Below are 24,207 nucleotides of genomic sequence, written 5' to 3' on the forward strand. Positions count from 1 at the left end.
AGAGAGAGAGAGAGAGAGAGAGAGAGAGAGAGAGAGAGAGAGACGTGTGGGTGGAATAACTAGCAGAGGGATGAATCCCATGTTGACTGAATCAGGCACATTCCTATGTGTTTGTTGCTTACAGATTCAGTATGCAAACGTTAGGCTATGCCCTCTTTGTTTTCGTGTAACTTATCTTTTTTCTTCTAGGTTTTCCTTGTTCGTAATGGCTTAATTTGATTATATTAATCTTTTCAAAAATGAATACTGTACGTTATCAACAAAAGAAACAAAATTACATTCAACAGTATTTCTATCAATCATCATTCCTCAACCTTCGGTCATTCAGGTGTTTGCTGTATTAAAGCAAAAATAATCAATCTGTATTTCTAGCAAACAAATAATTTTAAATGCTTAATATGAATATCGTATACCCACTTTACCAAACCTCCATAATTAGAATGCAACAACCCACGTTAGATTGTGTGTATCGTGAATACACACGCAAAAGCAATATAAGATCACTGGCCGAAATAGCTCAGTTGGGAGAGCGTTAGACTGAAGATCTAAAGGTCCCTGGTTCGATCCCGGGTTTCGGCAGTTTTTTTCTCGCCTCAGAGTATCGAACGATAGTTTTACGTGTGCACCAGCACACGCAAAGTTTAGTTCCATCACATATAGCTGTAGTTTTCAAATACGCCTGCCCTGAAGGACTTGGTTAGCTGGATCAGGTGCATTTGGTTAGGGTGGAAGGAGTCGCGTGTTGGTCTGTGGTTATGTAGCGTGCAGTACATATTGTGGCCTGATGATGACGCTATAGTATTAGTTCATTCTTAATCGCCACTGCCATTGTTCTTTAAGAGCGCCAGAGGGCGATGTTTTTCAACAGTAGTCTTACCACTTGGAAAACGTTAGAGAGTCCGTGTACTTGTGTTGACTGTTGACCAGAAAAGCATGGAAGTTACTGGACTGCAGAATGACTTTACGGTACATTACTTTAACGGATTGGACCCAGTGTAACGTTGCCTGTTTTGAAAAATATAGCTCAACTGACTGATGTCGTCTTGTGCTTCACAATATAAATGCTGCTATGTTGGGCCTTATACGTAGGCTATCATAACATATCCTTTAATAGGATAAAAGTTACAGTATATCTCTTGATACCTCAAACACAAATAGGTAGGTAATCATCTGGGTATCTGTTTTATTTATTTAACCTTTACAACAAAGAGTTCAGATCCAGGATTTGTACTGTAGTGTGTCTATAGACCCACCTTTGCAACATGTGCCGGCATGTCTTTAGTGTCTAATGATTCACATTATAGTAGACACACACACATTCTTGTACATCTATCTTTATGAGGACATTCACTGACACAATCCAATCTCTTGCCGCTTACCCTAACCTTACCCATCACAACTAAGTGCCTAACCCGAACCCTTACCCTAAATCTACCCTTAACCTAATCATAACCTTATCCCTAAAACCAAGTCTTGACCCTCAAACAGGCCTTTAAAGGGGTCTCAGAAAGTGAGGACCGGCCAAAATGTCCTCACTATACTCTCTTTGTCCTCACTTCAATGGTCTAAAACTCAAACTGGTCATCACAAAGATAGTTGTACAAGTACACACACACATTTTGGAACTGGTATTACGTAACTAAAGACCAACGTGCAGCAAAGTCCCAAAAGTGCTTAATTTCCAAAGATTGTCTCACACACATACTAAATACACAACGTCTTCTATTTGGTTATGCTAAATCAATCATCACATTCTTGTCAGTCAAGCTCCCATATTTGACATTCTGTACTGTATGTCTTTGCGGCTTCTTATTGAAGCTGCTCACTAATTTATTTTTACTCATAATCTCTGGAGGACACCGAACCCCGTGAACCATAAATTTGACACGTGAGTCTGGAATCTACTTTCAAGTTTCTACTCTTTAATGTCCCGTCTTGAAGATGTAGCATTTAGTATGTGCATAAAACGCATAGATTTCTTTCTTTTTTTTGGTTGTTAAAAGAGTGCAGGTCACAATTAAATATTGTTGGTTATCATTTAGTTTGCTTTGGACAGTATGTTCCAGGAGAATCATCATAAAATGTCTCCAGTTTCATTGTCCTGGCCCTCACTGGCTTCTCATTAAAAACTTTATGGTTCTTTATAACCCTTGGATATCTTGCAGTGGCATAAACGTAGTTGTAATGATCAGTGCCAAGCAAATAGTTCTGACATACATGGAGCCGCCTCTTTTTTATGGTGTAATGCGCGGTACACATTGTACAATTTGTCCTAGGTGAAAAATGACCAATCGTGGAGATTTCTGTGGTCATGGCTACTAAACGGTGGTCCTATATCGTACAGTGAGAGAGGTTCAAAGACGGCTGCTGTCACCGTCTTTTAACCAAAGATAGCCTGAACCATTTTCTAGCATGATAATCTCACAGTGTTTGCTACTACGACCTACATCTACTGACCAGCCAATAAAAATGCAACATGAAATGGCATATTAATCAATGCGACATGGCGCTAAAACTTTAAACTTCTTACCTCAAGCTTCATGTGCAAAATTGAAATGCCAAGTTGCCCTTTTTTCCCTATTCTCCTCTTTCGCTTCATCCTCTTTTTTTCAGTGCACATAAAAACCACAATTGCCAAAGTGTGATTCATCTTGCTCTTTTTGTTTACCACGAGCGCATGTTGATGACGTTTTATTCTTCTATACTAACTTGTGTCATAGCCTACGATTCAATTGGTGTCATCATCGTAGAGTCTACATGCATGTCGTACCCAAGTTAATTAGATCCACGTCATACAGTGTGATAAGTAATGGGATTGTCTGTAGCAGGCATAAGGCAGGCGTTTTAAACCACATTCCTGGGCCCTCATTTATCAACAGTGCGTAGAAAAGGTTCTATATTTTGTCCAACGAATGAAATTTAGAATGTGCCTAAGTACAAGAAAATCCGCATTTATCAAACGTGCGCACGCAGTTCTTACGCACATGAGTAAGCAATCATTGTTGATAAATACCACATGTGCGTAAGTACCATGCTCGTTCACATTCATGGTCATTAGCATTCGGAAACGCCTCCAATTAACCATATATGGTGACAACACTTCCCTTTAAAAATTACGTGATTGTGTTTTTTCCTCACTGCAATAATGGCAAAGAGAGCAAAGAAGAGAAACTTCACAAACACAGAATTAGAGATACTTGTAAATGAAGTTGAATCCAACCAACAGATATTGTTTAGTTCATTCACTGCAGGAGGAATTACAAATAAAAGAAAAAATGCTGCATGGGAGAATGTCACCAAGGCAGTTAATTCCGTTGGGTCTGAGGAGAGAACTGTCCCAGAAAAAAAAAAAAAAAATGGTTTGATATTAAAGTATTGGCTAAAAAACGTGTCACAGCACACAGACGAGAAATGTCCGCAACTGGAGGAGGACAGACAACAACGGAACTTTCCCCATTGGACAACCGCATAGTCTGCCTCATCGGAGACACGGCTCTGTCCGGGATTACTAAGGACGGTGACACTGATGCTCTTGCGACAGAACAAACCGGGCCATCTAACACCCAAAGTGAAGGTAAAATAAACCAACTGGAATAGGATATTGTGTTTGCATACATTTTATTTCAATTTGTAAACTTTTAATGAAATCATTCATAGGATAAACTCAATTAAATTAATGTGAACATGTGTTTCCTTAATAGCGACACCCGTTGTGCCTGAGGAGCTTGAGGAGCCGGGCCCATCCATTGCCCCTTCCATGCGCCGTGCGCCAAGAGTGCTGAGTGAGGCGGTGCTACAAAATCAAGAGGAAACAACAAAATCCATTAATGACCTAAAGGATCAACTGAGCAACATAACGAATGTATTGATTCAAATCAACGAGTCTCTGAAACAGATTGCCTCTTGCGCAAATACAATTGCTAATAAACCATAAAACGCTGACTAATGTGATTTCAGTTATTTGTTTCCACGAAGCTGCAAAACACAAAATGAAATCGCTGTAATGTTTCTGCACTCGACCAATGGCCAGACTTACCTAAAATGTCTGTATGATCCTCTGTCTTGTCTGAATGCCAGCGACATTAGGAGGTGGCAGGGGCACTGCATCGGGCATAGGGCCGTCTGGTCTTGGGGGTTCCTGCAGAGGGATGCCCTGTCTGATGGCCAAGTTGTGTAGCACACTGCAAGCCATGATGATTTTGCATGCTTTTTCTGGCTGATACTGCAGTGTCCCTCCCGTGCTTGACAGACACAGCCATCGTCCTTTCAGCAGGCCTATTGCGCGCTCAACTGTGCTCCTTGAGCGCGCGCATGGGCACGGTTGTACGCCTGTTCCTGCTCGGTCCTCGGGTTGGTTAGGGGGGTCATTAGCCATGGCTTTCGCGGGTAACCTTGATCACCTAATGATGAAATAGTTTTAAGTAATTGTACATAGCCCTACAATAGCATTTTAAACATGTTGTAGCCTTAAATTCACCAATGAGCCAGCCATCCTCAACAGCGCCTTCTTGGAGACGCACACCCACAGAGCTATTCTGCAGAAGTCGTGTGTTCCTCCAGGCCACCGCGCAACGACGTTTAATAACAACAAATTTGCATCACAAATTATTTGCACGTTAACAGAATGAAACCCTTTTCTATTTACATAATTAAATTCGTTGGTTGATGGTGCTTTTATGGCGATGTGGGTGCAGTCTATAGCTCCAATTATGTTTGGGAATCTAGCAATGGCATGAAAGTCCCGTTTTATTGCGGCTTGTTGAGGATTTCGATAAGGGAACTGGATGTAGGTTGGGGCCAAGGAAATAATTGCATCCAAAACTGCCGGCATGATCCTACTCACTGATGGCTGGGATATACCACATATGTCTCCAACCTCACGCTGAAATGTGCCAGTAGCTAAAAATCCAAGGGTGGACAGGAGTTGGATGTGCACGGGAATGGCTTTCGTACGATTTGTTTCTCTCTCCAACACTGGTCCTAAATCACGACACAAATCCAGCAGTACATTTTTGGGAAAGCGGTACCTACTTAGAAGCCACTCTGTGCTCTCGCCAAGCAGATCAGCGCGATCTTGGAAAACGCGCTCTCTGCGGAGCGCATTTTTTGCCAAGTCTTCCAATAACACAAGATAAGCCATTGCACTGAGACAAATATATTTCACATCTGTCTTTTATAGGGTTTGACACCAATTAAGCATCGTGTTTAAAACTAGACAAATTATAAATTGAGTGTTTTAAAGGAAACACAGGACATATGTGGATTGCTTAATGCTTACTGTGACACTCTTAAATGCTTTTTATGTGTAGTGTCGCTATTCTACCACTAGATTATCTGCGTAAGCATGCTCAGAGGTGTGCTTATATTTACACACATTTCTACGTATAAGTACAACTTGGTGAATCCCACACTTTGCGTGAAATTGTTCTTACGCACTCACTACGCACAAATCTGTCCGTACGCACCATTGATAAATGAGGGCCCTGGAGCGCACTGCGTGTCTCCTTAATCAAACACACCTGTTCCAGGTCATCAGCTCATTAGTAGAGACTCCAAGACCTGCAATGGGTGTGTTTGACAAAGGAGACATACAAAATGTGCAGTGTTGGGTGAGCACCTCCATGAGCGTGGTTGGCAATTCTTGGGGTAAGGCATTTGCTGCGTCCCAATTCAGAGGCTGCATCCTTCGATGGGCATATTCAAAGGCCGACTGCGTCACCATGGCGTGATGAAGGCTGTCCCAATTCGAAGGCTCCTTCAAATGCGCCCTCCAAATGCTTCCTTCGTTTCCCATGAAATGAAGGATACAACAGATGGATCCTTCGCAGTTTTGCCTACCCCAGAATTCAGTGTATACATACAAGAGTATAATTGTCCAATAGATACTGTTAACTGTGGTGGTAAAGCTTTGAAGCATTCACCAAATCAGTTGGATAAACTTTCACCAGAATCAGAAAGAGCTTTATTGGCAAGTATGTACACACACACACACACACACACACACACACACACACACACACACACACACACACACACACACACACACACACACACACACACACACACACACACACACACACACACACACACACACACACACACACACACACACACACACACACACACACACACACACACAAGGCATTTGTTTTGGTGATGAACCTGCTCGACTCATATGTGTGGAATACCAGTTGTTACACTGAACAAAATTATAAACGGAAACACTTTTGTTTTTGCCCCCATTTTTCATGAGCTGAACTCAAAGATCTAAGACCTTTTCTATGTACACAAAACGCCTATTTCTCTCTAGTGATGAGTCGTTCATGACCGATCCATTCATTGTGTCTGTCACGTGACAAATGAACGAAAGACTCGGAAGGTAAAGTAATTATTTATGTTCCCTGTAAATTATTTTTGAGTGCATTATAATGATTTCTTAATTCAGAATATGATCAAGATTGCGTAGGTGGATGTGTTCGGGGAATTTGCCTGTTAAAAGTATAAAATTTAAAGCCCCTTAAATGAACGAAATGACTCGAAAAAAGATTTGTTCATTTTGATGAAGGAGATCGAACAGTAAAATGATCCGAACTTCCCATCACTATTTCTCTCAAATATTGTTCACAAATCTGTCTAAATCTGTGTTAGTGAGCACTTCTCCTTTGCCGAGATAATCCATCCACCTCACAGTGTGGCATATCAAGATGCTGATTAGACAGTATGATTATTGCACAGGTGTGCCTTAGGCTGGCCACAATAAAAGGCCACTCTAAAATGTACAGTTTTATTGTATTGGGGGGGTCCGGGGGGGTCCGACCAGTCAATATCTGGTGTGACCACCATTTGCCTCACGCAGTGCAACACATCTCCAAAAACAAAAGTGTTGCGTTTATAATTTTGTTCAGTGTATATAGCCAAGACTAAATGATTTAAGTTGTGCTCCGCTCACTGCAGAGCCAAATGATGACATCCAGCTTCCCCTCTCTCGATGTAATAGGAAGGGCTAGACCTAGCCTGGCTCCACCTCTGTGGAATAATGGGTGGGGCTTGACCTAATGAAGTTTAAGTTTAGGGATAGGGTATGGTTAGGAAGTGGCTGGATCTTCAAATTGCAAGTTTTTGAAAACGACACTGTCATCATCTGTAAATGTAAATGACAAAATTTATGAAAATGGCGACGTCATGTGCAAACATATTACGTGTTCAGTCTAGAAGCACTTTGTTTCTTTACAAAGTGACGTTGCCAAATACTGGCCTGGCATACATAACAGCATTTTTGGTTGTTTTCTCAGATTCATGTTATTGAATCTCGTTTTGACAACGCTGTATGCGGAAAAAGCAAAGGAAAAACGTTTCCATTTTTACTACATCATTGTCGTGTAAACATACCATTAGTTAGTTGGCTAGTGGAGCTCTCAAGTTTCCTAGTTCCTAGTCAGCCCACATTTTTATATTCTAAATTAGTTTTTGAACTATTAACCTGTCATTATAGCACGAGTATGTTTTGTGGTCTTATTTTTCATCTGACTCTCCTTATCCCGTAGTATCTGCTTTGTTTTTGTTATTGACAGTGCTTTTATTATCACAAAGTGCAGTAATTGTCATTTATGCTACTTTATATATGAGGATATGCCACTGTTTTCTTATCGTTCTTGTCTTAATATTATAAGCTACTAGATCAATTTAAGCACAATATCAAACTCAATAAGGAAAACATTGATCTTCCTTTAACAGAAATGCTGGCAATTTCCATCTTCTTTATTGCACTCAAACAATATATTCTGTGAGTGTGTTTACTTGTTCATACAGTACAATAAAAATCACACAGCATCAATAAATTGTTATTTGTAACTGAAACCGCACCCCACCTGCTTATTGCTCTGGCCTTTCTTGATGTTATTGTTTTCCTGGTTTATAAATTCCAGGAACTTTCTGTTTATTGTTTTTCCTCCATCTCAAAATTAAGAACAATATTCAGACTTAAAAGGAGTCAGCAGGGAGCTGGAAATTGGTTAAAGGTCAAGATTATTCCCCCTTTCCCTCTGTAGCCTCAGCAAGTTTTGTATTAGTTGTCAGTAGTGTTGAGAGTTATGATTGTGTTGCCTGTCTAGACCCCATCATTGTGGCCTTGGTCTGGAAGTGGGTTTTAGTTTTTGCTTTCCGACAAGGTTACATTTACATTTACATTTATTCATTTAGCTGACGCTTTTATTCAAAGCGACTTACAATTGCTATATATGTCAGAGGTCGCACGCCTCTGGAGCAACTAGGGGTTAAGTGTCTTGCTCAGGGACACATTGGTGTCTCACAGTGGATTCGAACCCGGGTCTCTCACACCAAAGGCATGTGTCTTATCCATTGCGCCACCACCACCCTGTGTTACAATCTGTTTCTAATTAATTGCCATAATTACCTGAACCATGTTCACCATTACAGAAAAACACATGGCTCAGAAAGGCTACTTATAGCCGCGACGCCCGTGAACAACCTTTTTTTATTTGCTACTAGCTGAAGGTCTCTAGATTGCATCTAATGTTTTTGAGTAGCCAGCACTGTAATTTAAGAAGCAGAGAGTCCTTACAAACCAAAAATTTTGTTGACTACTCAGACCTGTTTTGCAGGATGGAAAGCATGATAGAGATGCTCTATGACAGGTCACGAATAATAACACGTGAGAAAGATGCTGACAAGACTACGAGACAGAGATAAAGACTGTCCTTTAACCTAATGTCTTAAAAAAGCATTTTCTAATGACAGTCCTGTCCTGCGGCAAAATCATCCATTAGTCTCGACTCTTAGTGTTTGGAATTACTTATGAGTGAATCACATGAAGAATGAATCCCAAAATCAAAAGAAAAAAAATAAGATTTTTTTTATTATAAATAATTACATTTTTTTTGCATTGACATAATGTTTATGACAATGAATCATATTGAACCCCAAGTTCTCATCAGTTTAATGGGGAAAAAACTTAACTACTGTAATACAGTAACGAAAATCATCCTGTTCATCTACAATGATGGTTGTAAAAAATATATTTTATTGTCTTCCAAAATCCATTTGTGGGGTTACTTTACAATCTCTTCACTTACAGTGTATATGTGTGTATTGTATATACTGTACATATACATACATACATATATATATATATATATATATATATATATATATATATATATATATATATATATATATATATATATATACACACACACACACACAAAAACAAATACAGATGTACCACCTTCAAAAATATTAATATAAAGGTAGTGTTCTGTCCTTGTGTGTATCAGTGTGATTTAATGCACATCAAGGTCACCTGTCAGCCCATGTGCTGGTCCTCTTTTATTTGATGTCCTGTCTGAAGTATAATAGCTTCACTGGCAGTGATCCAGATTGACTGTAGGGGCCATCTGTCTTAACATGCTCTACATTCACGTAAACAAATGTTTTCAGCAGTGATAGCTGACCTAAGAATAGCAGGATTTGCAAATTACCATAGCAACTGCAATAGCGTTTCAAATTAATAAAGGGCCCGTACCTTTGTGACACACAAGACAAGGGAAGCACAAGACAATCGCATGATGGGAAGGGAAACGCATGGAAACAGGAAACATGACTATGAGAATTTCAAAATAATACGGACACCGACTCCGGCATCGACACACCAGCACGGACACCGACACCGACACGGGCACGGACACCCTGGCTTGGACACCGGCACTGGATGCACCGGACACACCGACACAGAAACCAGACACACACACACACCGGCACGTAACGAAATGGACTCCGGCACCGACATGGACACTGGCACGGACACAAACTCCGAAAAGGACACAGACACCGACATGGACACCGGACTCCGGCACCAAAACAGGCACAAACACCGACATGGACACCAGCAACGGCGCGAACTCCGGCATGGACACCGGCACGTAACGAAATCGGCACCGAAATGGACACAGACACCGACATGGACACGGACTCCGGCACGAACACACCGACACGAACACACCGACTCCAGCACGGATACCGGTTTCCGCCACGGACACTGGACTCTGGCACGTACACCGGTATGGATACCAGACTCCGGCACGGACACCGGCACTGGCATGGACACAGGCACGTAACGAAGCCGGCACCGAAACGGGCACAGACTCCGACACAGACCCCAACATTGGCATGGACACGGACTCCGGCACGTACACCGGCACGGACATGAGCTCAGACACGGACACCGGCATGGACACAGGCATGGACACCGGCACTGGCATGGATACTGGCACGGACACCAACACAACACGACAAAATACATGAATTTGACTTGGTTACATGAGGCTCACCAACAGTGGTTACAAAAACAAAACTAGACAAGATACAATGAAAACATGAGGGCTATTTATACACCAAGACTAATGACTAACAAGAAACGCCTGTGAACAATCAAGAAGATCAACCAAATAGAATATGTGTACAGACTTAAGCTGTTGACACTGCCTCAAAAAATGTAGGATACAGCTCTTTCTCTGTCTGGTTGCCTTTCAAGGGATCCTGAAATGCACGGATTAAAGATTAAAGTTATTCACACGTGTTTGGCACTGAGAGGGAGAGATGTGCTCTGAGATTTGGACTCTTTCAGTTTTGTACACGAGATCACTTAAAGTAAATCTCTGCAGGCTGCTGCTCTCACACAAATATATAGAGGAATAAACATGTAACATTTGCAAACTATTATTTCTTTTTTTTCGTCAGTGTAAAACAGTGGCCATGAAAACCTTTCAGGAATACTTTTTCCAACTATTAAAATTCTGTCATTATTTACTCAGCCTCATGTCTTTAAACCCCATCAGAAAACTTGAAATAAATGTCATACATTATTAGTTCAAAGATTAAAAACAAATATAAAAAAACTTTCTTTTTATAAAAATAATATAGATTAATCCTTATTAAAGTTATTCAGTCAAGATCAGTGAGTGATTTTCTTTTTCCTTTGTTCTTTGACTAACAGTAATAACACAGACGGCAGCAGATTTATTAGGCTGCTGTCACTTTAAGACCTGAAGCACAGATCCAACTGCAGAGTTTAGCTTCAACCCTAATTAAACACCTGGGCCCATATTCATAAAGAATCTTAATGCAAAGAGTAGCTCCTAGTGACACAATTCTAAGAAAATTCTTAGAAATGTGGGCGTTTACTCTTAAAATTAAAGGAAAAATCCTAGTAAAGAAAAAAGTAATTCAGAAAGCATCTTAACCCTTAAAAGAGGTCTTAAGGTCAAAATTGTTAGGAGCACGGACGAGGACTTTTAAGAGGCTTAAGAGTTTCTTTAGCAGAGGAGAAAATGGCAGAAAGAAGAGGGAGAAGAAATGTGTTGCAGACAATGGATGACAGTGAGTTAATAAGACACTATATATTAGATCGTGCAGGGATCATGTTTGTGACAGATCTTATTAGAGACACGCTAACATCTCCAACACAGCACAGAAATGCCATAGCGCCAGAAATGAAAGTAATCACTACATTACGATATTTGGCAGCTGGGAAAATTCCATGTTTGATACATTAAAACCAACATTCAAACCACCACTTAAATAGACATGCCAGCAATCAGTGGAAAATAATTGGAAAGAGTGGAACAATTTTGATCATTCTAAGCCAAGCAAATACTGTACCTTATAGGAAATTAACAGCATGCATGATATACATTATTACCATACCATGGTAAATAAAAATAAAAAGGATTTATATACACATATATAATGTGTGTGTGAGTGTGTGTGTGTGTGTGTGTGTGAGAACGGTCAAATAGGAAAAATTACGCATGTAATTTCAAAGTGAAGGCTTAGAATAGACCCTATACTTAAAATCACTTTTTTTTCCCTTCTTGGACAACCAACCAATCATAGTCTTCAAAAGATTGTGTCATACATAGCAACGGGGTCAACCCCGCCTCCTCACTAAGATGAAAGTTTTTGTCTTTTCCTTACTCAGAGTTGCTCTCAGATCGGTCCCGAATTGCTCTTAAGCTAAGACTCCTACGTAAAAGTTTTTAAGCTAAATTAAGAGTTTTCTGAGAGGATTCTTAGAATCTTTATGAATACGGGCCCTGATCAGCTAATCAAGTTCTTCAGGCTTAATTGAAAACTGCAGGTGTGTGTGTGTGTGTTGAAGCAGGGTTGGAACAAAACTCTGTAGGGCTGTGGCCCTCCAGGAACTGAGTTTGACACCTGTGACTTAAGACATAACCGACTGTGTTTAAGAGGATATTTCGACAATTTTGTGTGCATTTGTCCGTTCAAGCACAAAAATATGCAAAAGAGAATTCAATTCATTATTCGTGCATTAAATGAGAGGTGGCTTTTTGTGCGTGTGCTCTGGATGTGCCCAGCACAGAAAATGGTGCGCGAGTGCTGAATTAAGTTCAGACATAAAAAAAAACATGGCCTACACTTTAACTTAAAGGACAAGTTCGGTATTTTACACTTAAAGCCCTGTTTACAGATCGTATCTGATGAAATAGAACGGTTAAGATTAAAATTTGGACACATGCTCCTGTCCCGAGAATTTTAGGTTTATTTCGCTTTTGTGGACCTATAAAACCTGGAGCGAAATAAACCTAAAATTCTCGGGACAGCAGCATGTGTCCAAATTTTAATCTTAACCCTTCTATTTCATCAGATACGATCTGTAAACAGGGCTTTAAGTGTAAAATACCGAACTTGTCCTTTAAGGAATGTTTTAAAGGAATCTTGTGTGGGTTTTTTTTTTTTTTTTTTTTTTTTTTTTTTACATATAAATGCTCCCAAATAACAGCCAAAGTATTTTTTTAAACACTTAACTGGCATTGAGAAATCCGGTTACCCTAAATTTAGCTTTCCCTGAAGGCAGCCAAACTCCATTTATTGTAATGGTGTTCACTGAGCTGCATGCATAAAACAACAGAGAGGTGGCAAAAGCTCAACATCACTTTTTTTAATGCTGCTTTCAGGAAATAATGAGAACACCACTGGGTGCCAGGCAGACTTGTTGACTCAACAAGACGAGCTGGCATAAATATTTTAACTGCAAAAAAGAGGGTAGTTTCCGGTAGTTCTCACATAATCCCTTTTCCTGACAGTGTTGAGTGAGTCAGCTATTACGGGAAAACATCCTACTAAATGACAGCCTTTTTATCTGATTAGCTCCATCTTTTCAATTCAAACAAACCAAAGCCGTTGGTTAGATGTCACAGCCCTCACACAAGAACAGACATTTAGGAAAATTAACTCTTTAAAGGTTTGTTTGTATGTATGCTTGATGGATCATCGAGCACTCTTCCAGAAATAAAGTAAGCCAAGTATGTTTCGAAAAAGTGGTCTTACCTTCTGATTGTCTTATAGCAGTGCTGGAGAAGCTACTTTAAATATCTTCTCAGGCTACAAGCTTTTCTAAATTTCAATTAGTAAAGCTACAATTGTTAATTGTTTAGCTACATGACAAGCTATTAACAGAAATTTGTAAACCATATTGATGCCATTTAAGGTAATATTGCTATAATGATTTATAATAATAATAATAATTCATTAAAAAAATCCTACAAAATGTATCATGGTTACCACAAAAATATTAAGCAGCACAACCATGTTTAGCATTGATAATAATAAGAAATGTTTTATGAGCACCAAATCAGCATATTCAAATGATTTCTGAAGGATTGTGTGACACTGACTGGAGAAATGAAAATCTAGCTTGCCATCACATGAATAAATGACATAATTGCATAAAAGGCTTCTTTCAAAAACATTGAAATGTCTTACCAAACTGGTCAAAACAGCTAGTAATGTAACATTTTAAATTAATACAAAAAAATAATAAAAATGGCTACAAAAAGACAATTATTTTATGTAAAATTCCTTGCAGGGACTCTCATTATTTTCATCATGTTCATTGAAATGAACTCTCTGCATGTACCAATGTCCTATAACGAATCATCCGATAGATATGAGAGAGGGTATAGAGGTTATTACTAGATGCTGCATAACATTAAATTTAGTATTTGCTACTTTTAGTTACACTGGACTGAAGTCTTATAGTTTCCAATTTAACAAGGGAGGAGATGATTAATGTCTATGTCGTGTTATACTTTTACTATTTAAAATATAGGGAATAGCAAAAGTATATAGGCTAATATAAGGAATAGCAAAAATAATAGAGCTAATAATAGCTCACACACACACACACAACTTTCACTCAGTGTATATGTTTGCACACGACTTTGGTGTCATTTCTCGGTTCTGTTCTGTCTGGTCTTGTTGGTTATACTCCGGTAATGTGATGCTCTGGGCTAGATTTATAGTGCTTATGTTAGAGAGAGCTTCAGTAGATGATACAGATCAACTGTCAGGTTTGTTTGCACATAACTCTGGTCTCTGCCTGAGCCAGAATATAGAGAGATGTCCTACTGTATAAGTGTTGTTCTCCATGAGCTTACGCTATCCCGTGTCTGCTGGAGGTTGTTCACATGACTTTTAAAATGTGGTCTGTATCAGACACCGTTCCAAACAGGTGACACACTGACACTCCTAAACTGACCTATTTATACCAGTATTTCCTGGCGTGTGTGTGTGTGTGTGTGTGTGTGTGTGTGTGTGTGTGTGTGTGTACGTACGTACGTACGTAGGCTATGTACATGTGACCCTTTCTGTGTGTAATTATTCCTATAGTGTACAAAAAAGGAAAAATGTTGAATATCAAGTTATTGGATACGTACCAGTATTTTTTTTACATATGAAAGTGGTAGAGATTGTAATTTAAAATTCATATTCAGCAGGATTTTTATTGTTCACACGGTCTAAAAACACAGATCCATGTCATGTGAGAAAAAAGAAAGCTGCCTTCAACATGAGCATAGCCTTAGAATCTTTGGTGAAGTGAATAGGTCTTGTGTTTCAGAAGAAAAAAAATGACTTAGAGAGACCTAGAGAACCACCATCTCAAATTGTTTGACCTCTTAAACCGGGAACACACTACATGACTGTCAGGACAATTATGAATGTAATTTGGTCATGATGACTGAAACACACTGGGTCTGTTGTGTTTACAGTCTGTGTTTAAACCTGTGTACTGTGTGGTGTGTCTTAGAATTTAAAGGGGTGGTGTAATGCCCCTTTTTACAATATGTAAAATAAGTCTCTGTTGTCCCCAGAGTGTGTATGTGAAGTTTTAGCTCAAAATACCCCACAAATAATTTTGTACAGCATGTTGAAGTTGTCCCTTTTTGAGGTCAGTAAAAACGCATTGTTTTGTGTGTGTCCCTTTAAATGCAAATGAGCTGCTGCTCCCGGCACAGAGGGTGGAGCTTCAAGAGCTCTTGTGTTAGCAGCTCCGATTACCTCACACAGACAAGCACTAAAATGTCAGAAACCGTTCTGCCTTTTGTTTAAACTGGAGTTTGACAATGATGGAGAGACTCAAGACTCAACATGTAGAATAAACAGGAAGTTTCTGAATGGTTAGTTGATGAATTTATGTTGCTGATGTGGAGTTAACTATCTTCAAGTCATTGATTAGCATATTCTGTCATAATAATCTATAAATTGCTTGTGTGGGAACTGTTGTAAGATGCCTACAGAGTGAAATGCTATTGCATTTGTCTTACGTACTGTATTGTGAAAAGACGGATACGACAACATAAACCGACTCGCATATGTGCTCGACTACATCAACTCTTCCTCTCAACATGGACTGCGTGTTCTCGGGGATGGGGTTCATGTAAATTTTAGGGTTGGTGATGTGATGTCACTAACCCGGGAGGAATGTTGTGTAGTCCCTACCAGCCGTTTGTTGTAGTCCTTAAAAAACGATTTCTTTAAAAGCAAATATATTCCTTTGCTTTGAACTTTGAGCGTGATAACTTTGCAGATGTTGTTTATGCTCAAACAGCAACATTACACTCTAACTAAAGTTAGAAAAGTGAAATCATAACCAACCACCCCTTTAAGAACCTGATGTTGCCAGTCGTCTTCACAAAGATATTTTTGAAACATGTTTAATATTTTCGACTGCCGCCTGTGACTGCTGTGGATATGTATTCCCTGTCAAACATCATTCATCCTTATTTTTGTAATTTTGCAAAATATCTGGTTTTTGATGTTTATTTTTTATTGTTTCATAAGTTAACATTGCAAGTGAATTGTTTTTAGGCTATTCATTTTGTTCTGCAGACGAAAAAAAGTGAAACTGCATTTTGTAAAAATTCAGAATAAGCAGCGTTTTCTCTCATTTTAAAAATAATATTACGTATTCTTTTATTTCGATCTGGACTACTTAAAGTTAAACAGAAAAAATTAAATTGCTTATGTTGGCTATATAACTGCACTTGTTTCTGAATATGGATTAATTTAAATAGTCTAAACGAATAAATAAAGCAGTATTTTATTTAGTAAACTGCTACTCTGAACCAGAACGGGGAAAAAAGCCTAGTGTTTTTTAGGGGTGCAACGGATCAAAAAAACTCACGGTTCGGATCGTTTCTCGGATCAGAGTCACGGATCGGATCATTTTTCGGATCAGCAAAATTTTATTTTATTTTTTTATTAACACTTTTAAATTGTTAAATTAAAATATATAAAATCAACTTAAAGTGCACAAGGCATAATATCTTCTTTTTAACATAATTAATGAAAAACAACTTAAAGTGCAACATAAAAAGGCATCTCCTTCCTTTAAACATGGACCAATGCTTTATGTGTTTCCACTGTCATATAGGGCTGTCAAAATTGCTCAAAAATGACGTTCGAATATTCCCTCTAAAAAACACATATTCGAATTATTCGAACATCTGGTTGCGCATTTTGTCAATGACGCGCATTAGGTCTATGTCAATAACAGGACAAATTAATACAAAGAGACATAACTACTTGTGTAGTTCATTTAAGTTTAAACATATTTGACAACGTATTACCTTGCTCGCTCGCACTCGCAGGCACTCTTTCTCTCTCTCTCTCTCTCTCTCTCTCGCCGTCACCCATGCTGCGTTCACACCAAACGCGAATAGAGCGTCTGGCGCGAGTGATTTCAATGTGAAGTCAATGTAAAGACGCGTTTACGCACGTCTGGAGGTTTTGCGGCGCGAATGAGGCGTCACGCTCTCTGCGGTTCATAACGCTCGCCATGACCACGCTGTGTGTGGACTGAACATGCGCACAACTCTTTTTTTCATCAATCAATCCGCGGATCACGTGAGTGCCGAACCGAAGATATTGATCCGAACGGATCACGGATCGATGATGATCCGTTGCACCACTAGTGTTTTTGCTACGAACAAACCAATCCGTTTTTTATTTTTTATTTCTGGTTTAAGAATGGCCTTTCAGTTTACATTATTGCTTGGTTTAAAAACAGCACTAGAAATGTTGTAATTAACTAAATTAATCTGGAAAGACATAATGAAATGTCTCTACTCAGGGGATAATGGCAAAAGGAAAACGTGGAAGAGAAACCTAGGACTTTATGTAAAAAATAAATAAATAAAAAATTCAAGGCACGTTGCCGTGGCATCAACATGCATTTATCATTCTTACAATCAGTCCATTTTCTTCTGCACACATTCCACTGCAAATAAGAAGCGGCAGCTGTCTGTTGACTCCGTGTTTGTTTCAGTACATAGTTCAGACAGTTGAGTTTGGCAGACCACCAATCATTAAGTGTGTTGTGTAGTGTTCTCACTCAAGTCAGTTTTTAGCTTTGTGCTCTTATCATACTGTCAAAAACTAAAATCTGCTCCAGTTGATGGAAACAGTCTTTGTGTATTGAGTTCAGTCTTAGAATGTTTCAGCTAGTCTTTAAGTGTGTCCCCAGCTTTATTTTCATAGATTTTGTTACTGGAATGCAGCTGTTGTCACGGAGACGGCTGATTCACTACAGCAAGTGGAATATCAGGTGGTTTCCCTTTTAGCTTAGCGTAATGCTTGTGAGTCTGTGGACTTTCCATGGGACGTCTGCAGGCTCCTTGCCTGGCTAATTTTAGATTTTCTAGTGCTCTCCATTATTTCAGCATCTTAAATCACAGTAAATAGACATACAGCTTCTCTCCAACTCCATCTCTGTAAGCACTGAGTTTAACACGCATTTTTCACTTGGTTCACTTTATTTACACATTCGCATAATTTCTAACATTTCATTTGAAATGATAAAAGCTCAAGGGTTTGAACATTTTGAAATGTAAAAAATGTAAGACAGAAATATTGGTAACTTGTGTAAAATAATTTATCAAATATTAATTTATTTCACAGTACAACTGTAATTTACAAAAGTTACAGTGATATGATATTTATGTATTTTTTATAATTTGAGTTAAAACTATTGCTACTAATATAATAATAAAGACCCTGAAAAAGGTCTTTGGTTTCAGCAGCAGATGAAATGTCATATTGCTGTTAAAATCGCCATACATGGCCAAAAAAAGAAAAAATTGCAATTATTTTGTCAAGTTGTGCAGCCCTATATAACAATTATTTTAAAGAGTAAATATTTTATGTAAAGGGTTTTGCTGACAAAAAAGGAACCCCTGATCTAGACAACTATAATTAAGTGTCTTTCAACAACAAAATCCTCATTTGTAATATCTTTTAGTTTATCAGGGAGGGCAGTCGTTTTAGGCATATTAATCATTTCAAATGTAGGCTCATAACTTTCCTCAAAGCTAAATTAGTAAAGCTTTCCATGTTTAAGATTAAGCCAGGATTAGGCCTTAGTTCAATTATTACATTTAAGTAGCTTTTGTAAACGTTGCTTTAGAAAAAAACATTACTGGTGAGCATCTTGAGACAAAACAATTGCACTGGCATATTTTAATATAAGTCAGTGCAAGTTGCTTTCAGTTAAAACAGCTCAAACATGCATTTTAGTCTGGGACTATGCTTGAGCCTCGTCTGTAAACCGGGGGTTAAATATGCAAACATTACTTTATGTATAGCACAATGTAAAATAAGCTGCTTATTTCTGTAAGCATATTATTATCGATGATGGATCCAGACCCAGAGGACATTTATGGAGTGTGTCATCTGATCTCTCTGCACTGTGAAGCTATTATGTATAGAGGAGACCCATTAGCTAGAGTTTCCCTGACACAAGTGTGTGCTTTTGAGTGTGTGTGTTTGCATGGTTATATAAGTGAGTTGCTCTGTCTCTCGGCAGCAGGAACGGAGGCAGCTCAACTCCACTGTCATGACAAATATGCTGATGGAGACCAGCAGCTTCATTACACATATGTCACACCACATCTCCATACTTCTCTTCATCTTACTTAATTGCTGATGTGAGTGTGTCTGCATGCATTGCATACAAAAGTGTTGGCTGAGGGTCTTCTCACGTCTCATTTGATTCTGATTCACATGCAGGATTTAGATCCATTAACCTCTGAGGAACGTCATCCTGTTTCAGCTACCATTTCCAGTTTCCACACACACATGCACTCATTTATACACACTTAGAACACACAGATGGTCAATGGGGAGACTTGAACATCGCTAGACAGAATAGTGAGGACTATTAAACCCCTGGTCTGACATGACAAAATGCACTCACCGCCAGTTACACAATCTGCGTTCAGAGCTAAAATAGCAAATCTAATCTTTTTTTCCCCGCTGATATTTTTAGAAGCGATTCGAATGGTTTCCCTAGAATTGATCTACTATTATTATAGAAACTGTAGGTTTTTGTGCCCTGCATTAACTACGATTGTGTTTGTGATGACTTAGGGTAATCTGTCTGATGAGCTCCAATGAAAACTACTGTCATTTGCAATTTATTAGCACACCAGAAGTTAATGATTAATGGATTCACTTTTGAGTTGTTGTTGCTGAGCTCTAACCACAGTAATGGGAATTTCTGTCTACAGGGACTTTCTTGTGTGTGGCAGTGTACAGATGCATTTTTGGATAATGGACATGGGCTCTTATGACTTAACATTAGGGATGCACTATATTAAAACTTGATATAAGCTGATGTTACAGTATATTATGGCCAATAATATATATAAAAAATGTGTCTAAATAAATTACAAATAAAACGCTAAAATAAATCATTTGAAATACTACAAATGAACATAGGCATCACAACATTATAATGTACAGTATGGAAAAATGGATAGGCCTATTTTGAGATTTGCAAAAGATTTGAACTTTTAACAGTTTCATTCAATTATTAGTCTTAAAGGGATAGTTCAGGTAAAAATGAAAATTCTGTCTATCGTTCAAACGTTGTCTCATCATGAATTTCTTTCTTCTGCTGAACAGAAAAGAAGATAATTTGAAGAATATGGGTAACCAAACAGTTGATGTGTTCCATAGTATGGGGGGAAAATAGTGTTCAGCAGAAGAAAAATTTCATACAGGTTTGGAACAACTTGAGGGTGAGTAAATGATGACAGAATTTTCATTTTTGGGTGAACTATCCCTTTAAAGATTAACTTTAAGTGATCATTAGTTGATGGCACAAGGGAAATTAGCATGCACAATTAAATAATTTTTTTAAAATCTGATATCGGATAAAGCTCTAGATGTGATTTTCTAGTGTTCTATTTCTCGTTGTCTTTCATTCTCGACTTTGCCATCTGTGACTTCTGCCCTTCTTTTGTTGTTGTTCTTTCTCTTTAAACTCTGCTCTTAGTGGGACAGTGCTAAACGTTATGCAACAGACTGTGATCCATACAAAAAGGTCATTAAATGGCATACACTCTCTTAAGCATTGAGCCTGGACACTCTGAGGCCAGAGGGTTATATAGGATGGAATTGAATGTTTTGTGTGCGTGTGAAGTGTGGCGCCTCGGGTTGGGACTGGGAGGCGTGTTATTGTGTCTTATAAAAATAATTTTCTTGTTTCACAGGGCTGGCCAAACATAAGACGTGAAAGACTAGCAAAGAGGAGGAATGAAGTGGAATGATGAAAGGATTTAGTAAAGAATGAAAAAGCTGCAGCAACAAAGCTTAAAATCATCACTCTGCTCACGCAGCTTTTTTCTTTATAACAACACGCATGCACATTGTCCAGGGAAGAGATATAGACTATATATATGAGCAGGCGTATGTGTGAAAGCTGTTTTTATCTGTTGGATTTGCACTACTTTTATCGCATTGCCGTCTAAGATTCATTTTCTCCTCTTTGCTGTTCCTGAAAGCCTACAGTCTGAATCATGCCTACACACTCTCAGCTGAAACTGCGTCACTTCTCGCATTTGCACGGACGTCATAAACACCAGTCGCCCTTCAGGTGCAATGACAGTCCAATCACAGACACTCCCGCACAATTACACTGTCCACTGAGCAATAAACTGTCAAAACGGCAGCGTCAGCACTGCGTGACTCTACACTGGCACACATACTTTATGATAATGTTGGCAGAAGACTGCTGAATGGTCTTCAGAATATGATTTGAGGCCATTTAGCAGATGCTGACTTGAGATCTTGTGAAGCAATTATTTTTTGGGGTGCTTTTATGAAATCCTCCAGTGTATAAGCTTACTTTGTTACCTCCATTTTTTCACCCTCACTCACAAAACGTGCATGACTTACTTTCTTCTGCAGAATGTTGAAGAATGTTGGTAGCAAACTAAGTTGTAATTGTGTATAAAAAAAAACACTGAGACATTTCTCAGAATGGCTTTTTTAATGTTCCAGAAAAAAAAGTCAGATTTGGAATGACATGAAGATGAGTAAAATCTATCTATCCATCTATCGTTCTATCATTCTATCTATCGATCGTTCTGTCGTTCTATTGTTCTATCTATCTATCGTTCTGTCATTCTATTGTTCTATCTATCTATCTATCGTTCTATTGTTCTATCTATCATTCTAACGTTCCATCTATCTATCATTCTAACGTTATATCTATCATTCTAACTTTCTATCTATCTGTCATTCTAACATTCTATCTATCTATCGATCGTTCTATCTTATCTTTCTGTCCATCTATCGTGTAGGTGTGTGTATATTTTTATGTACAGTATGTGAATCATTCAATCATTCAAACCTAGTTTGACCTCTAAACATTCTCACACTCTGACTGATGCTGACAAAGTCGTGGCTCTTACTGCTACACCAATTATATCCAACAGAGACCATGTGGAACTTGAGGAGAATCTAGATGCTCTGCTGATAACATTTTGAATAGAGTGATCATTAAAGCTTGCAAGTGAGTGAATTTAAAGGTTGAGCGTCTAATTTATATAACAAAAGAACAGCTTAGATGTCTCTGCATATTAAACGTTTTCTTTCATCTTAACAAAACACCAAGCATCTGATTTCACGTTTGGGGCTGATGGGGTCAGATTTGATATGCTCTACGTTATTGTTGCGTCATGCTTGTGTGAGTCTGCTTTGGATAAATATGTTGTGATATAAAGGAAGACTGTGTATGAAATGAAACCGTAAATGCGGGCAAACAGTTACGTGTTGTCTGTGTGAAGTGTGCCTCTTGTTCTATTGACAATGCAGGTATTGAAGTTTGTGTATGTGCGTGTGTGTGTGTGTGTGTCTCTGTGTCAGCCGGTATTTTTCCACTCCTGTGTCCTCTGTGTCCTGAGCTGTTTTATCAGGTAACTGGTCACATATATTGCTGCTTTCTGCTTGGAAAATTCCATGCTGCATTCTTGAAGAGGAGAGAGAACAGTAGGGAGGGAGAGAGTGAAAGATGAGAGATGTGATGGAGAGAGTGTTCGAGAAGAAGTGTGAGAAGGACAGGAAGAGTGTAATGAGATGAGATTTGATCATGCTTTGGTGTGAAGAGGAACATATCGACCCTTATATCTAATCTAATGCATCTAATGTGAATGGAAAGCTCAGGAAACAAGAGCAACAACACAGAGAATGAATGCCACAGGGAAAGTGTCTTTTCAAACCATTCGTTAGCAGAGCTTTAAATTGCCTCAAAAGTATATATTTTTTTCATTTGCTGTAGGCCTATAGAACAGTGTTCCCACAGGCATGGAAGCCTGGAAATTTTTAACAAAAGTCAGAAAAATCTTGTGGGATTGTACATTCTATCTCTATAAAATGATGATGAAAATCCTTACTCTGTAATCATGAATTACTAGAAAAGTTGCTTGCCAAAAAGAAGAACCTTGTATGAAAATGTTACTTACTGTTGCGGATATTTACCTATAATCATTTTTGCAAATGATAGATTAACATATTTTTTTCTGCTGCACAACATTTTATTAATCAGCCTTACTCTTGTATGTGTTTACAATGGTCCAAGACAGGTAAATTGATAACCTAAAGAAGTTAAAAGATTAATTTTCAAGTTTCCCTTTATCTTCATTCCTTGGCCCTTGTCAAATTCTGCAGAATCTCTGCACATTGCTCAACAGCTTTTTAGGTCATTTGCATTCTGCTTTACCATAGCAGTCAAAAAAATTGGTTAAACCACCAGTAACAGCCATGCTATTTTAAGGTTTATTAGTGTTGTAGTCATGAAGTTCTGGTCCCCCATATATTATCATCTGTTCCCATCAGGGCTGGACTGTGACAAAAAATCGGCCCTAGCATTTTGGCCCAGACTGGCCCACTACATGATCATAAACAACACCCATCTTTGCACGCTCTTGAATATGCATACCAACTCCTATTCCTTAAAACCACCAATGCCATGTAATGAGTGAGTAGGAACGAGTGAGAGTTAACAGATTAAATAAGTACAAAATTGATACTCCACAGTGATGAATCCTAAAACAAGCTATAAGCTGCATTGGCATAGCAATACCGGTGTTTCTCACAGGATTTTTGGTAAAACTGTGGTGGGTGGACCTCGGTCCTTCAAGGGGGGTTCGGGGGGCTTGCATACCCTCAGCAAATGTGCAGTTGCGCCCCTGATGTCGTGCAGTTCGCTCAACGAGGATCCGTCCATGGAGCTCCATGAAACTAAACCAGTCCATTCAAGATGTGGGCCGTTCCATGACCATGATGTAGTGGTCTGCGTTGTCCTCCCAGTCCAGCAGTTTAATTATCTGAGGAACCCGGTGGTCCTTATTGGCCATCAATGTTAGGCCGATTTCAGTGGGGAGGCGTTTGGGATGACCAAAAAAAGAACCACCTTGGCCGTCTTAGCGAGTATAGCCCCAAACTATAAAGTTTGAACAAAGCTGTGTATAAATTATTTCTTACATCAGGTCAATATAATACGAAATGTATAAAATATTGGTTTGCCTATGCCCTTGCTCCATTGGG

The 24,207-nt window shown here is 38.8% G+C and overlaps 1 protein-coding gene across 1 annotated transcript in view; it reads left to right on the top strand.

The window, feature by feature from the left end:
- The first annotated feature begins 881 nt into the window (after window positions 1-881).
- Window positions 882-24,207, top strand: part of LOC309474639 (zona pellucida sperm-binding protein 3-like) — a 43,534-nt gene continuing 20,208 nt past the window's right edge. The window contains exon 1 of the mRNA XM_082137187.1: window positions 882-966. Coding sequence (XP_081993313.1) covers window positions 956-966 — 11 coding nt within the window. The 5' untranslated portion in view covers window positions 882-955. The remainder of the gene's footprint in view (window positions 967-24,207) is intronic.

This window comes from Leuciscus leuciscus (assembly GCF_965113295.1).
Source record: "Leuciscus leuciscus genome assembly, chromosome: 14".
Classification (NCBI taxonomy): Eukaryota; Metazoa; Chordata; class Actinopteri; order Cypriniformes; family Leuciscidae; genus Leuciscus; species Leuciscus leuciscus.